This window comes from Pongo abelii, chromosome 9 (genome assembly GCF_028885655.2).
Source record: "Pongo abelii isolate AG06213 chromosome 9, NHGRI_mPonAbe1-v2.0_pri, whole genome shotgun sequence".
Classification (NCBI taxonomy): Eukaryota; Metazoa; Chordata; class Mammalia; order Primates; family Hominidae; genus Pongo; species Pongo abelii.
In genome coordinates, this window is record NC_071994.2 from 9,655,735 (window position 1) to 9,673,131 (window position 17,397).

The 17,397-nt window shown below is 50.8% G+C and overlaps 1 protein-coding gene across 1 annotated transcript; it reads right to left on the reverse strand.

Moving 5' to 3' along the window:
• Positions 1–154: 154 nt before the first annotated feature.
• On the reverse strand, positions 155–13,358 carry SNX15 (sorting nexin 15). Its single transcript, XM_024255157.3, has 8 exons — positions 13,147–13,358; positions 8,538–8,573; positions 8,190–8,310; positions 5,786–5,901; positions 5,542–5,689; positions 5,082–5,225; positions 1,917–2,174; positions 155–1,043 (listed from the first exon to the last, which is right to left on the reverse strand). Exons 1-8 carry the CDS (start codon positions 13,243–13,245, stop codon positions 937–939), a joined length of 1,029 nt encoding a protein of 342 aa, XP_024110925.2. The 5' UTR covers positions 13,246–13,358; the 3' UTR covers positions 155–936.
• Positions 13,359–17,397: the final 4,039 nt, after the last annotated feature.

Sequence of the window (17,397 nt, forward strand, 5' to 3'; positions counted from 1 at the left end):
CCTATTTTCTAGCTCAGGGGCCAGCAAATGTTTTCTGCAAAGGGCCAGGTTGTAAATGTTTTGGGATTTGCAGGCGGCAGACTCAACTCTGCAACTGTTCAACTGCCAGTGTAGCGCGAAAGCAGCCATCACAATACTAAATGAATTAGCCTGGTTGTGTTCCAACAAATTTTATTTATAGACTCTTAAATTACATATAATTTTCACTTGTCACATATAAATTTCACCTGTCATTGTCACAGAATATTATTTTGATTTTTTTAATCATTAAAAAAATGTAAAAACCACTCTCACAGGCCTTACATTAAAAAGGAAGTGGGCCAGATTCGGCTGCACGTGGGAGTTTGCAGACCCCAGTTCTAGAGGGGTAAACTAATGGTTTAATGACCACAGCTGCTGCTCACACATCAAGACAGACAGACATGGGCCGGGCGTAGTGACTCATGCCTGTAATCTCAGCACTTTGGGAGGCTGAGGCGGGTGGATCACTTGAGGTCAGGAGTTCGAGACCAGCCTGGCCAACATGGTGTAACCCCTTCCCTACTAAAAATACAAAATATTAGCTGGGTGTGGTGGCGTGTGCCTGCAATCCCAGCTACTGGGTGAGGCTGAGACAGGAGAATTGCTTGAACCTGGGAGGTGGAGGTTGCAGTGAGCCGCGATCGCACCACTGCGCTCCAGCCTGGGCGACACAGCGAGACTCCAACTCAAAAAAAAATCAAAAAGACAGGCAGGGTCAGAAGTGTGAGTCCTTGATTCCAAGGTGGCAGGTGTAATCAGGGAGCTGAGAATTCATTATTTTTCTCATTCTTGGTCCAGTTACCTACAGAAATGGCCCCTGTAATTACAAGACCAGGAGGTAGGGCCAGGCCCTGGGGAGAGGAGAAGGGGCTGGCAGTGCAGGAGCGAGAGTCCCAGGGAAGGGCCCACTCCCTGTTAGGGTGGGAGTTGAGAAAGGTGCAGGCGCAGGATCTCCTCTGCCCGCTTCAGGTACTCAGCTGCCTTCTTCTTAACACCTTCCTGGCGGGCAGGCAACGGGTCACCTGTGGAGACAGAATGCTCAGCTGAGGCACCTGGGCACCACTGGTCTGGTCAGAACCCCTGGTCTGGTCCTTTACAATTCACAGAGCATCACCATGTGCTTTTCCCTCCTCTCTGGGGCCCAGCATCCATTCTCCCCATTCTACAGATAAGAAAACCGAGGCCATGCCGGGCGCAGTGGCTCACGCCTGTAATCCCAGCACTTTGGGAGGCCGAGGTGGGTGGATCACGAGGTCAGGGGTTCAAGACCAGCCTGACCAACATGGTGAAAACCCATCTCTACTAAAAATACAAAAATTAGCTGGGCGTGGTGGCACGTGCCTGTAATCCCAGCTACTCAGGAGGCTGAGGCAGGAGAATTGCTTGAACCTGGGAGGTGGAGGTTGCAGTGAGCCGAGATCGTGCTACTGCACTCCAGCCTGGGCAACAGAGCGAGACTCTGTCTCAAAAAATAACAAAATAAAATAAAATAAAATAAAAATAAATAAAAAATAAAAATTCAAAAATTAGCCAGGCATGGTGGTGGGCGCCTGTAATCCCAGCTAGTCAGGAGGCTGAGGCAGGAGAATCACTTGAATCTGGGGGGCGGAAGTTGCAGTGAGCCGAGATTGTGCACTCCAGCCTGCGACAAGAGCAAGACTCTGTCTCAAAAAAAAAAAAAAAAAGAAAAGAAAGAAAAGAGAAAAGAAAACTGAGCCCACAAGAGGTTAAAAATAACAACAAAAACAACAGAAACAAAAATCTGCCCAGGTTACACAGCTGGTCAGTGAGGAGTAAAAGGGCTCTTGATCCGTGAATTGCTTGTTTTTATGCTCCCTTCGTCACTGCCCCACCTGGGACCCAGGCCTGACCCTCCACCCTCAGTCCCTACTCACTGGGGACTCCCTGAAGCAAGACGTGCACACCGTCTCGGTAGCCCTGGAGCGCGGCAGCGTAAGCGCCTGCCTTCTCATCACGCAAGGCCTGGGTGATGAGTTCTGTGGCCTGGCTTAGGTAGGCAGGGGTGGGCCCTCCTTCCCCGTCCTCTTCCTCGTCCTGCCCTCCTGGCTCCCAGGGTTCCTGGTCCAGCCTTGCCGACTCCACCTCCATCGCTGCCAGCTCAGCCACATGGGTGGGGCTGGGGGCTGCACCTTCTGCAATTAGAAAGGGAGGACTCGGACCAGACTGGCCCTTCCTTTCCCAGGCCCTCTGCCCAACCCCAAGACCTCTTTTGTCCATCAGGGTATCAGCCTGTCCCCAGTAGAAGGGACCAATGCCAGAGCAATCCAGAAGTCGTCTGTGGATCAAAAACTAGCCATGATCTATTTGATTGACAGGGTTCATGTGCTTCTGTAAAAACAGCCTTACCTTCCTAATTATTTCTTTAGGTGCACACTCTAGTTTGTAAGCGCTGGGTCACTGGTCCTATTTCCCTCTTGACTACAGTTGACCTAGAAATCCACAAATCCCCTCCAGAAAGTTCCCCTGAAGGATGCTAGGCCACCACCAGGCTGAGGGTAGAAACGCTCCAAGACTTGGGATAATCTTAGAATAGGAGACTCAGAGAATCTCAGGGGTTTCCTGAAGCCTTGCAGTTTCAGCTGAGGCCCCCAAATGTAAAGACAGTGAGTGACAGGTGTCCTCACATTTCCCAGGGAAAGGCTCATTATATCCCCCTGGACTGGCTAAAAGGGGGTCGGACATCCTCCCTGCAGCTTACACATGAGGCAGATGGAGATCTGGCGCACCTTTGGTGAAAAGGCCTCTGAGGGGAAGGTGCGGGGGCAGGGAGCATCATGATACCCTATCATCCTGGAGAGGGAAAAAGTGGGCGCCTCTCTAACCCCATCCCTGTGAGTTCCATGAGAGCCCTGAGAAGTCCGGGCCTCCTGTAGGAGGGAGAAGGCACCTCCTGGCTGGGCCTACAGCCCTCTGTGTATTGCTCAGGGAGCAGAGAGCAGAAGAGTGCCTGGGACACCTGCACACTCGAGTTCAGGAGTTTGCTGTGAAGAAGGCAGACACAGGTGCCCGCTCCTTGCCTCAAGAATTCTGGTGGTGAGAGGCTCGTTGGAGGTGCCCACCACGGCAGGGCAGGGAAATAAGGCAGTGTCTGAGCACAATGCAGTTCCAGGCTTTGGGGACTTTTCCCATAGGCTGAGTGAAGGTCTCACTGGAGCTGTCTATGAAGGGTCTTGAAAAGATCCTGGCTGGACACAGTTGCTCATGCCTATAATCTAGCGCTTCAGGAGGCCAAGGTGGGAGGACTACTTGAGTCCAGGAGCTTGAGACCAGCCTGGGCAACATAGTGAGATCTCATCTCTACAAAAAATATCAAAAACTTAGCTGGGCGTGATGGTGCATGCCTGTGGTCCTGTCCCAGCTATTTGGGAGGCTGAGGTGGGAGGATCGCTTGAGCCTAGGAGGTGGAGGCTGCAGTGAGCCGTGATCGCACCACTGCCCTCTAGCCTGGTGACACAGCCAGACTCTATCTCAAAAAAAAAAAAAAAAAAAAAAAAAAAGGAAAGGAAAAAAAGAGAAAATAGAAAAGCTCCTGCCCAGGCAGCTAGCTGCCCAGCAGGGACTCAGCTGGCACAAGGACAGAGCACTTGGATGCCTGCCACCCACAGGCCAGGCATAAGCCCTGTGACACCAACACTGCCTTTCCCTCCCATTCCTTCTTCCCACTCCCCAATGCTGGAGAGGCAGGAGCAGGAACGGGAGGAAGCAGAACAAGAAAAGTGAAAGAGGCAGGGCACTTTGGCTCACACCTGTAATCTCAGCACTCTGGGAGGCCGAGGCGGGTGGATCACTTGAAGGTCAGGAGTTTGAGACCAGCCTGACCAAAATGGTGAGACCCTGTCTCTACTCAAACTACAAAAATTAGCCAGGCGTGGTGGTGCGTGCCTGTAGTCCCAGCTACTTGGGAGGCTGAGGCAGAAGAACCGCTTGAATCCAGGAGGCGGAGGTGGGAGTGAGCCAAGATCATGCCACTGCACTCCAGCCTGGGCAACAGAGCAAGACTCGATCTCACAAAAAAAAAAAGGGCCGAGCGCGGTGGCTCACATCCGGAATCCCAGCACTTTCAGAGGCTGAGGCGGGCACATTACCTGAGGTCGGGAGTTTGAGACCAGCCTGACCAACATGGAGAAATCCCATCTCAACTAAAAATACAAAATTAGCCAGGCACTGTGGTGCGCACCTGTAGTCCCAGCTACTCGGGAGGCTGAGGCAGGAGAATCGCTTGAACCCGGGAGGTTGCAGTGAGCAAAGATTGCACCACTGTACTCCAGACTGGGCGACAGAGTGAGACTCCGTCTCAAAAAAAGAAAAAGAATAACAGACATGGGCTCTCGATATAGAGAGCCCAGGCTGGTCTTGAATTCCTGGGCTCAAGCAATCTTCCTGCCTCAGCCTCCCAAAGTGTTGAGATTACAGGTGTGAGCCAATGTGCCAGGCGTTGGCAAATTTTAGAATGAAAAACTCCAATGTCTCAGAGCTTGGGACTGTTGAGTCCCAGGATCTCACAGCAAGAAGGTGCTCAGGACCCTGACCTCCATCGGGGGCGGGCCCTTCTACCTCCAGCATCCTCAAATGCCAGTGGCTCCAAGCCCCCAGAGGGATTTCCCTTCGCAGCTGCTCTTTGAGCTGAGAACTCACTCCCATTGACCAGCAGGCCTCTTGCCTTCAGGATCTGCAGCCAGACCCTGGCCAGTCAGGAAATCCCACCACGTACTTGCAGGGAAGCAACTAAAATGTCCCAGAGCAGTGTGACCCAGCTCTTTCCAAAGCCTTCTCAGTGAGATGGCCCCAACGTGGGAAGTGCGTCCTTTCCTTCCCCGTGGCTACTTGTTGCACAGGTGCATCCAGCACACCACACCACGTGCCCTGGCACCGAGCTTCTAATTCTCATTGAAGCTGCTATTGGCCCACAGGGCAGCACTGTTGAGGGGACGTCTTTCCCCGATCTGCGCAGGCACTAAGCAGGCTAGTGGGGCTCTGCCCTCCTCCCTGTCCCAAGGACGTCCTGCCCTGGCTCCTTCCCGGCTGTCCCAGCTCATTACCTTCCTTGGAGAAGGGGTCGAAGAGGGCAAGCTCAGCCTCGGTGAGGGGCCCTCGGGCAGGAGAACTGGACGCCTCCTCGGTGCTCTCACAGTTAAAGAGGAGATCCAGGGCCTCCTGGGCAGGGCTGGATGGTGGGGGGTCCACTGAGGAAGAGATAATTGGGGTCATGAATACCTGTGTTTATTTCTCAGCTTTCTTTCAAAATGGAATTACTCTCTCCTTAAACCCTTGCAGCAACCACGGGCATAGACAAGCCTGTTATTAGGGTTTGTGCCCATTTTACAGACTAAGAAACTGTAGCACAGAGAAGGAAAAGGACCTGCCCAAAGTTCCTCAGCCAGTAAGTGATGGACCTGGGACACACACACATTTCTCAGTAAGATCACTGAGGAGGGAGTGTAGCCCCCCTCCCCACTCTGAACCCTCCAGCCCTGGTTCCCTCCTCCCAACCCGATGTACCTGGCACCTCCAATTCCTCAAGGCCCCTCCTTTCTGCAGGGAGCAGCTGGGGTAGCCGGGGGTCATCAGGGGGCGGGGTGGGGATCAGAGGGGGTGGCAGGATGTGCAGGTCCCTGGACACCTCCAAGGGTCGGGTCACCTCCCCACCCTGCAGGACAGACAGATCAGACATGGGGAGTCACGGGGTGCAAGCTGGTGGGTGGGTAAGTGGCTCCAGTTCTGGGAAGGTGGAAGGTGCACATACCCGGAAGAACTCCTTGAGCTGGGGGCTGTTGTTGAGCGCAGGTATGTGCACAGTGAAGCGAAGCAGGTCCTCTGCCCCCTTTCGCCGCTCCTCGATCACTGAGGCTTCGAACCGGCCTACAGCCCCCAGGACAAGGAACAGGGGAGAGTGGCGGTGACCCACAGGGGCTTCTGCCCCAAGGCCACTTTTCCTGGTCCTGCCTGAGATGCTCTGAGCAACTCACTGCCCTTCTACCCATTCTGCCAGCAATCTTCCCTGGCTCCTCCTGGGGTGAGGTAGGGGCTTCCAGGAGGGATCAATTTCCCTATTCATTCATTTGCCAGATGTTTATTGAGCACCTACTATATGCTAGACTCGGAAGGTGAACAGGGGAGGAACCAGTCTCTGCCCTTGTGAATATCATATCCTACACAGGGGGAGCTAGGCAGTTAACAAGAAACAAAAGCATTTCTGATGGCTTTGATCTAATGAGGAGAAAAGTAAGGCTCAGAGAGGGAAAGTGACTTGCCCAAGGTCACAAAGCAAGGAGCCCCCCTGTTTATTTTTTGAGAAAAGGACTGGCTCTGTTACCTAGGCTGGTGTGCAGTGGCATGATCTCAGCTCACTGCAACCTCTGCCTCCTGGGATCAAGCCGCCCTCCCGCCTCAGCCTCCCAAGTAGCTGGGACTATAGGTGCACACCATCATGCCTGGCTAATTTTTGTATTTTTTGTAGAGATGGGGTTTTACCATGTTGCCCAGGCTGGTCTTGAACTCCTGAGCTCAAGTGATTACCTTGCCTTGGCTTCCCAAAGCGCTGAGATTACAGGTGCGAGCCACAGTTTCACTGCTCTGTCCTAGGTATTTTGCAGAGCAGGCTAACTCTGGTCCAGTTACTGTGCGGCCAGTCTGTGGTACTTCCCCACTGGCCTGGCATAACCTGACAGCAGCAATCCTTTACCTTGCTTCAAAAACATCTCGGCCAGGCGCGGTAGCTCACACCTATAATCCCAGCATTCTGGGAGGCCGAGGCAGGTGGATCACTTGAGGTTAGGAGTTCAAGACCAGCCTGGCCAACATGGTGAAACCCTGTCTCTACTAAAAATAAAAAAAATTAGGTGTGGTGGCGCACACTACTTGGGAGGCTACTTGGCTATTTGGGAGGCTGAGGCAGGAGAATTGCTCAAACGTGGGAGGCAGAGTTTGCATTGAGCTGATATCATGCCACTGGACTCCAGCCTGGGCGACAGAGTGAGACTCTGACTCAAAAAACAAAAACAAAAACCAACAACAAAAAAGAACATCTCACGTGAGTACGCAGACCCAAGCAACTGGTCAGCACTGTCTAATACAGATATGAGCTACATACGCAATTTTAAATTTTCTAGCAGCTACATTAAATAAAAGGAAAAAAGCAACAATTTTTTTTTTTTTTTTGAGACCGAGTCTCACTCTGTCGCCCGGGCTGGAGTGCAATGGCACAATCTTGGCTCACTGCAACCTCTGCCTCCCAGGTTCAAGCGATTCTCCTGCCTCAGCCTCCTGAGTAGCTGATATTACAAGCACCCGCCACTACACTCAGCTAATTATTTGTATTTTTAGTAGTGACGGGGTTTCACCAAGTTGGCCAGGCTGGTCTCAAACTCCTGATCTCGTGATTCGCTTGCCTCGGTCTCCCAAAGTGCTGGGATTACAGGTGTGAGCCATCACACCTAGCCGCAAGTTAATTTTAATATTTTATTTAACCCAATATATCCCAAATACTCTCATTGCAGCATGTAATCAATATACCAAGTATTGAGATGGGCCGGGCGCAGTGTCTCACACCTGTAATTCCAGCACTTTGGGAGGCCGAAGTGGGCGGGTCAGCTGAGGTCAGGAGTTCAAGACCAGCCTGGCCAATGTGATGAAACTCTGTCTCTACTAAAAATACAAAAATTAGCCAGGCGTGGTGGTGCACACCTGTAATCCCAGCTACTGGGGAGACTGATGCAGGAGAATCCCTTGAACCTGGAAGGTGGAGGTTGCAGTGAGCCAAGATAGTGCCACTGTACTCCAGCCTGGGTGACAAAGTGAGGCTGTCAACAATAACAAAAAAGAAAAAGGAAAATAAAATGGAGCTTATAAAGAGGATTTTTTTTTTTGAGTTGGAGTTTTGCCTCAGCTTCCCAAAGTGCTAGGATTACAGGGGTGAGCCACCACGCCCGGCCCAACAGGAATGTTAAAAGGTGCAATACACAGTAAGGGTTAGGCTGCTCTGAGCCTCAGTTTCCCCATCTGTCAAATGAGGTCATCTCTAAGGGCCCTTCCAAACATGTCTCTGCCCAGGGTTTCAGGCCCTCTCTGTCCAGCCCCAACTGGCAGAGGTCCCCTTTTGCCCAATGTTCCCTCCGTCTTTGGCCCGAGTGCCCCACTCTAACACTCACCAAACACCTGGGCCCGGGGGAAAGCAGGGAACTCCTCCAGGCGGCGGAAGAGGTTGCGGTGGGTGTAGGCCAGGTCTCCATGCAGCTTGCGGAAGTCGCTGTACCGCTTCCAGACCACCACCTACGAGGGACATGAGACTTGCCCAGAACCAGCAATGGTGGGAGGGAGCTGCCCCCATGCCCAGCCTGCCCTCAGGGGGTGTGAGGATCAGGATGCAGCTGCAGCAGCCCCTTGCCCAGGGACAGGGAGGAAGGAGGGCCGATGTCCAAGCAGAGTTACCAGCTGCCCCTTGACAGTTTCCAGATCTGGAACTGCAGAACAGTCCCTCTTCCTCCCAGGAGCCTCACCTCTTTGACATCCTCTGGGTCCTTCTTTGAGATGAACTGAGAAAGAAAGGCAAGAGCTGGTTGAGACCAGAGACTGCCATCTGACACCCTCTCACCCTGTAATGCCCCAGGTGCCTCCTAGTCCTCCTCATGGGGCAGTGGCCTTTGGCCATTGGCCTCTGGCGTCAAGGCACCCTGGCTTTGAGCCTTCGCGTGTAATTTTAGCAACTTTTCCTACTATGTACCTCAGTTTCTCCATCTATCAAATAGGAAGACCCCTAAAGACCCATTTGGACTGCTCCAACCTCAGCCCAACTTTTTTTTTTTTTTTTTTTGAGATGGAGTCTCGCTGTGTCGCCCAGGCTGGAGTGCAGTGGCGCACTCTCTTGGCTCACTACCACCTCTGCCTTCAGGGTTCAAGCGATTCTCCTACCTCAGCCTCCCAAGAAGCTGGGACTATAGACATGCACCATCACGCCTGCTAATGTTTGTATTTTTAGTAGAGATGGGGTTTCACCATGTTGGCCGAGCTGGTCTGGAACTCGTGACCTCAAGTGATCCACCCGCCTCAGCCTCCCAAAGTGCTGGGATTATAGGCGTGAGCACCCGGCCATCAGCCCAATTTTTATCCCAGTTCCTTGAACAGGCCAAGTCCCTCCATCTCCTTCTGAAAGCAAAGAACCCCAAGTTTCCAAAGAAGGGAGGTTCTGCCTCAGGAAACTCCTTCCCTGAGGGAGAACGTCCTGCGCTTCAGCGCCCTGGACATAGAAGAAACCATCACTGGAGCTGAAGTCCCTGGAAGGCCAGACTTGAGTCTGAGGTGAAAACAAGATTCAGTTTTTTCATGTTATGTTCATAATAACTTTAAAATAATGTCCTATGGTTTGGGGTACTTGACAGTTTAATAACATCTCCTATGCCAGGCATGGTGGCTCACGCCTGTAATGCCAGCACTTTAGGGGGCCCAGGTGGGCAGATCACTTGAGTCCAGGAGTTTGAGGCCAGCCTGGGCAACATAGCGACACCCAGTATCTGCAAAAAATACAAAAAATTAGCTGGGTGTGGTGGCGTAGCAAACCTGTAGTCCAGCTACTTAGAAGGCTGAGGTGGGAGGATCACTTGAGCATGGGAAGCAGAGGTTGCAGTGAACTCAGATTGCACCACTGCACTCCAGCCTGGAGAGAGTGAGACCCTGTCTCTCACACACTAAATAAATAAATAAAAACATCTATTCCTTATCCTATATCCCACTGAGGAAGACATAATTAACATGCCCACTTAAGAGATGAGGAAATGGAGGCTCTGAGAGGTGTGGCCATAGAAGATCACACACTAAGTAAGAAAGAGGGCTGGGACTAAAACCCGGGACTTGGCTTTTGACAACAGAGACTTGCCTAAAATATTCTGGTAAAAGAAACCATTTAAAAACCACTGAGTGGCCAGGTGTGGTGGCTCACGCCTATAATCCCAGCACTTTGGGAGGCCGAGGTGGGAGAATCACTTGAGGTCAGGAGTTCAAGACCAGCCTGGCCAACATGGTGAAATCCTGTCTCTACTAAAAATACAAAAATTAGCCAGGTGTGGTGGCACGCGCCTGTAGTCCCAGCTACTCATGAGGCTGAGGCAGGAGAATCACTTGAACCCGGGAGACAGAGGTTGCAGTGGACTGAGATCACGCCACTGCACTCCAGCCTGGCAACACAGTGAGACTCCATCTCAAAAAAAAAAAAAAAAAAAAAAATTATAGGCCAGCTATGGTGGGTCATAGTGGCCTGTAATCCTAACACTTTGGAAGGCCAAAATGGGAGGACTGCTTGAGGCCAGGAGTTTGAGACCAGCCTGGGCAACATGGCAAAACTCTGTCTCTACAAAAAAATTTTTTTTTTTTTTTTTTTGAGACGGAGTCTCACTCTGTCGCCAGGTTGGAGTGTAGTGGTGCGATCTCGGCTCACTGCAACCTCTGCCTCCCGGGTTCAAGCAATTCTCCTGCCTCAGCCTCCCGAGTAGCTGGTACTACAGGCGAGTGCCACCATGCCCAGCTACATTTTGTACTTTTAGTAGAGACGGGGTTTCACCATGTTGGCCAGAATGGTCTCAATCTCTTGACCTCGTGATCTGCCCGCCTTGTCCTCCCAAAGTGCTGGGATTACAGGAGTGAGCCACCGCGTCCGGCCTCTTCAAAAAATTTAAAAATTAAGCTAGGCATGGTGGCACATGCCTGTAGTCCCAGCTACTCAGGAGGCTGAGGCAGGACGATGGATTGAATCCAGGAACTTGAGGCTGCAGTAAGACGTGAATCATGCCACTGCACACCAGCCTGGGTGACAGAGCAAGACCCTGTCGCAAATAAAATAAAATAAAATAAAAATATAGACCGGGCGTGGTGGCTCACACCTGTAATTCCAGCACTTGGGGAGGCCAAGGTGGGAGGATAACTTGAGGTCAGGAGTTCGAGACCAGCCTGGCCAACACAGTGAAATCCCATCTCTACTAAAAACACAAAAAGTAGCCGGGTGTGGTGGCACACGCCTATAATCTAGCTACTCAGGAAGCTGAAGCAGGAGAACTGCATGAACCCAGGAGATGGAGGCTGCAGTGAGCTGTGATCGCACCACTGTACTCCAGCCTGGATGACAGAGCAAGACTCCGTCTCAAAAAATATATACATATATATATTTATATATTATGTGCTTTATATTTTATATATATTTATTATATATAATACATTATATTATATAATATGTATAAAAATATATCAAAGTAATGCATGTTGCTTGGTTTAAAAAGCCAATGGGAGGCCGGGCGTGGTGGCTCACACCTGTAATCCCAGCACTTTGGGAGGCTGAGGCTGGTGGATCACTTGAGGTCAGGAGTTCCAGACCAGCCTGGCTAACATGGTGAAACCCCATCTCTGCCCAAAAATACGAATATTAGCTGGGCATGGTGACGCATGCCTGTAGTCTCAGCTACCTGGGAGGTTGAGGTGGGAGAATCTGATCCTGGGCAACAGAAGTTTGCAGTGAGCTGAGATCGAGTCACTTCACTCCAGCCTGGGCGACAGTGAGACTCTGTCTCAAAAACAAAATAAAACAACGACACAAAAAAAGCCACTGGGAAGACTTATTTTTATTTATTTATTTATTTAATAAATACATATGTATGTATTTATTTATTTATTTATTTATATTTTTGAGACGGAGTCTCACTCCCAGGCTGGAGTGCAGTGGCAGAATCTCGGCTCACTGCAAGCTCCGCCTCCCGGGTTCACTCCATTCTTCTGCCTCAGCCTCCCGAGTAGCCGGGACTACAGGCGCACGCTGCCACGCCCGGCTAATTTTTTGTATTTTTAGTAGAGATGGGGTTTCACCATGTTAGCCAGGATGGTCTCAATCTCCTGACCTCGTGATCCGCCCACCTCGGCCTCCCAAAGTGCTGGGATTACAGGCGTGAGCCACCGCGCCCGGCCGCCACTGGGAAGACTTATAAAAAAAGGTTACAGTTCCTTGCCACATCCTTCCCACCCCAACCCCAGCTCCAGTCTATCTTCCCAGGGACAATCTATTTATTTGCTTTTTTTTCAAAGTTGTGTGTGTGTGTGTATTTTAATATTGAGCCGAGGTCTCACTATGTTGCCCAGGCTCGTCTTGAACTCCTGAGCTCAAGCAATCTGCTGCCTCAGCCTCCCAAAGTGCTGGGATTTACAGGCATGAGCCACTGAGCCCGGCCTTATTTGCATTATTTTTAGGCATGGAAAAGACATAAACGATTTGGGGAAAGCATACTTTAAATAGCTAAGATTCTGCACTTAGATGACTTTGGAAGTGTCCTTATGTGCCTGCTTTGCTTTTATAGTTAACTAATGCACGAGCTTAATAGTCGCCTAGCTGAAAATTCTAAAAGTACAAAAAATTTACAGTAAAAAGTCTTCCCCCAACTCCTGTCCCCAGTCACACAGTTCCTCTCCCTGGGGACCTTCCTTGTTACCAGTTCTTGTATATCATTCTACAGGTGTCCTGTTTCACTGTTTTATTTTTAATTATTTTCATGGTTTCCTCCATGTCTCTCTATAAATTGTGCTTACGATGTTGTTATCGCTTCATATATCAACTCTAGCCTATCTATCTTCCTGCTGTGACCTTGATATGGCGACTTACTCCTTAACTCCTTCTGAACTGCATGAATTTTTTTCAACCATTGACCAGTATTATTTTTTGAAAAATTAAAAATGGTTAAACTCGTTAAAGGGAGTTTATGTAACATCAAACAAACCAATAAACAAAACTTACTCTACGAGAATGGAGTACTAACATTTGGATTAAACCAGAGTGTTCATGTTAATTTAGAGAAATTCACAGCCTGATGCCCAGACACTACACGCCGGGCGTGGGCATACACGCCTTGCCTGTCCGGGAACGGCCGTCAACGCCCTTTTAAAAAAGACAGCGCCCATCCAGGGCCCCGCCCCCTGGTTGTTAAAGATGTAAACGAAGCCTCGTACTGCAACCTCCCCTTAAAGGGGAAACCCATTTCTGTCGTCTAAAAAGGGAGCAATGGCGCACCGCCTTTCCTTAAGGTAAAACTCGGCGCCCCTCTAGTTAAAAGGGTAAAGTACGCACTGGGCCCCACCCACCTGCGCGGTTACTTTGTACTCGGTGTAGCCCTTGGGGTGCGTCCTGGGGTCCGACACTGTGTAGTGCCGCAAGAAGTCATCCTTCGCCTGGCGGGACATGAAACCGAGCTGGAGCGGAGCGGAGCACCGGCCTCCACCTCCTCGCCGTCCCCACCCCTCCGACCCGGCCTCCGCCCGCCGCCGCCTCGCCCGGGCCTGCGCTCTTCTTCCTCTGGCCTAGGGATTTTGTCGCAAGTAACAGCGCTGTTCCGATCCCGGGTGCGCGGCCAAGGGAGCGTCTGAAAAGTTCCTTCTCTGTGGTGAAGCGTAAACCCAGGTCATTGGAAAGATTTGTTGGGGGGGCTGTGATCACTCGTCTCATTTCTGCCGGGTGATCAAGCCCACCCTATCCAAGCGTAAACCCTTGTCACAGACCTCCAAACGACTTCTCCCCTGCTTCCCAAATCCCTTTCATTCATCCACCCAACTCTTATTGTGTCCAGTATGTACAACGACGTCAAATTATTTCCCTGTCTCCCTCCACAGGATTCCCTAATTCATGTTTTCTGGAAAGTAGAGAAAGCAAAGAACGCTGGAGAAGCAGGATGGTGTCATGGGCTCTGAGTCACGACTCTTACTAGCTGTAGGAGTTTCCCTTAACTACTCAGCCTCAGTTTCTCATCTGTAGAATGGAGATATTTATAATAGAATCTGTGTAGGGCAGTGGAGCTTTTTTGCGATGGGTTTGCTGCCAGAGCACAGGTGTCGTGAAAACCACCGTTAAATCAAAGCCAAAATGGGGGTTTGGCGCTGTGGTTGACGCCTGTAATCCCAGCATTTTGGGCAGTGGAGGCAGGCGGATCACTTGAGGTCAGGAGTTCAAGACCAGCCTGGCCAACATGGTGAAACATCGTTTCTACTAAAAATACAAAAATTAGCTGGGCGTGGTGGCGCACGCCTGTAATTCCAGCTACTCCAGAGGCTGAGCTGGCTGATGGCTTCAGCCCAGGAGGTTGAGGCTGCAATGAGCTGCAATCACACCACTGCACTCCAGCCTGGGCAACAGAGTGAGACTCCATCTCAAAAGAAAGGGAGCAGGGGAAGAAAAAGACTCAGCTCAACATTGTCATCTGATTTGGGCAAATCCAGCACTACTGGCCATCTGATCTACAAGTGCGGTGGGATCCACAAAAGAACCATCGACAATTTTGAGGAAGCTGCTGAGATGGGAAAGGGCTCCTTCAAGCATACCTGGGTCTTGGGTAAGTTGAAAGTTGAACGTGAGAGTGGTATCACCACTGATACCTCCCTGCTGGCAATTGAGACCAGCAAGTACTATGTGACCATCATCAATGGCCCAGGATGCAGAGACTTTATCAAAAACCTGATTACAGGCACATCTCAGGCTAATTGTGCTGTCCTGATTGTTGCTGCTGGTGTTGATGAATTTGAAGCTGGTAATTCCAAGAATGGGCAGACGCGTGAGCACACCCTTCTGGCTTACACGCTTGGGTGTGAAACTAATTGTTGGTGTTAACAAAATGGATCTCAATGAGCCACCCTAAAGAGGAGAGAAGGGGGCCGGGCGAGGTGGCTCACTCCTGTAATCCCAGCAGTTTGGGAGGCGGAGGTGGGTGGATTACGAAGTCAGGAGTTCAAGACCAGCCTGACCAAGATGGTGAAACCCCGTTTCTACTAAAAATACAAAAATTAGCTGGGCATGATGGTGGGCGCCTGTAATCCCAGCTACTTGGGAGGCTGAGGCAGAGAATTGCTTGAAACCGGGAGGTAGAGGTTGCAGTGAGCTGAGATCGTGCCATTGCACTCCAGCCTGGGCGACAGAGGACAGAATGAGACTCCGTCTCAAAAAAAAAAAAAAAAAAAAAAGGAGAGACGGGGGAAATCATTAAGGGAATCAGCACCTACATTAAGAAATTGGCTACAACCCTGACATAGTAGTATTTGTGCCAATATCTGGTTGGAGTGGTGACAACAGGGAGGAGCCAAGAGCTCACATGCCTTGGCTCAAGGGATGGAAAGTCACCTGTAAAGATGGTGATGCTGTGGAACCACGCTGCTCAGAAGCTCTAGATTGCATCCTACCACCAACTCACAAGCTCTTGGTTCTGCCCCTCCAGACGTCCACAAAATTGGTGGTTATTGGTACTGTCAGTGTGGGCCACATGGAGACTGGTGTTCCCAAACCCGGCATGGGTTTTGAGACCTTTGCTCCAGTCAGTGTTAGAATTGAAGCAAAAATCTGTTGAAACGCAGCATGAAGTTGGGAGGCTTAAATACAATACATAGTATTTAGTGCAGAGGAAGCATTGTGAATAGCCACTCTTGTTCCTGGAATTCAGGTGTACAGGTGCGATGCCTTGGTCTTCAGAAAGAAGCAAAGCATGGCATGGGGCTCATGCCTGTAATCCTAGCACTTTGGGAGGCCAAGGCGGGAGGATCACTTGAGGCCAGGAGTTCGAGACCAGCCTAGGCAACAGGCTGCCCCCGATTTCATGAGAAATTTAAAAATTAGCTGGGGGCCGCGTGCAGGGGCTCATGCCTGTAATCCCAGCACTTTGGGAGGCCAAGTCGGGTGGATTACTTGATGCCAGGAGTTCAAGGCCAGCCTGGCCAACATGGTGAAACCCCATCTCTACTAAAAATGCAAAAATTAGCCAGGTATGCTGACGGGCGCCTATAATCCCAGCTACTTGGGAGAATGGGGCAGGAGAGTCGCTTGAACCCAGGAGGCAGAAATTGCACTTAACCTCCTGGAGGAAATGTCATCCAGGAGCCAGTCGATGCCAGGCAGCGGGTTCTCCCCAGCAATGGGGTTGCAGCCCTTGATGTACCAGTGGTGGCTGCGGAGAGTCCAGCTCCAGGGCCTGGGAGAACAAAGGTGCTGGTGGTGGCCAGTGACCACATACCCTGCCTCCCTTCAGCCCCTTCCCTCCCTGCTCAACGGTCAGCCCATCCAGGAAGCCTCCCCTGGCCCCTGGGAGAGCTTATCTATTCCCCGGAGCACCTGAGCTCTCTGTACAGTGCCACGCCAGTGCCACCCCTTAGTGTCCCATATAAAAGAGGATCCTGATAGGTGGCACTTGTTAGGGCTGTCCCTAACTGCATTGCTGAATGGAATGGGTAGTACTTAGAACAGTGTAGGCAAAAGAAAGAGAGATCAGAGAATCAGACTGTTACTGTGTCTATGTAGAAAGGGAAGATATAAGAAATTTCATTTTGACCTGTACCCTGCACAATTGCTTTGCCCTGAGATGCTGTTAATCTGTAACTTTGCCCCAGCCACTTTGCCCCAACTTCTTTGCCCCAACCTTGAGCTCACAAAAACATGTGTTGTATGGAAGGAAGGTGTTTTGTTTTGTTTTTTTTTTTTGAGATGGAGTCTCGCTCTGTCGCCCAGTCTGGAGTGCAGTGGCGCCATCTCGGCTCACTGCAAGCTCCGCCTCCCAGGTTCACGCCATTCTCCTGCCTCAGCCTCCCGAGTAGCTGGGACTATAGACGCCTGCCACCACACCCGGCTAATTTTTTGTATTTTTAGTAGAGATGGGGTTTCACTGTGTTAGCCAGGATGGTCTCGATCTCCTGACCTCGTGATCCACCTGCCTCGGCCTCCCAAAGTGCTGAGATTACAGGCGTGAGCCACCGCGCCCAGCCTTGGAATCAAGGTTTAAGGGATCTAGGGCTGTGCAGGATGTGCCTTGTTAACAAAATGTTTACAAGCAGTATCCTTGGTAAGAGTCATCGCCATTCTCTAGTCTCAATAAACCAGGGGCACAATGCACTACGGAAAGCCGCAGGGTCCTCTGCCCTGGAAAGCCAGATATTGTCCAAGGTTTCTCCCCATGTGGTAGTCTGAAATATGGCCTCATGGGATGAGAAAGACCTGACCGTCCCCCAACCCGACACCCGTAAAGGGTCTGTGCTGAGGTGGATTAGTAAAAGAGGAAAGCCTCTTGCAGTTGAGATAGAGGAAGGCCACTGTCTCCTGCCTGCCCCTGGGAACTGAATGTCTCGGTATAAAACCCGATTGAACATTTGTTCAATTCTGAGATAGGAGAAAAACTGCCCTATGGCGGGAGGCGAGACATGTTGGCAGCAATGCTGCCTTGTTAGTCTTTACTCCACTGAGATGTTTCGGCGGAGAGAAACATAAATCTGGCCTACGTGCACATCCAGGCATAGTACCTCCCCTTGAACTTCATTATGACACAGATTCTTTTGCTCACGTTTTTTTGCTGACCTTCTCCCTATTAT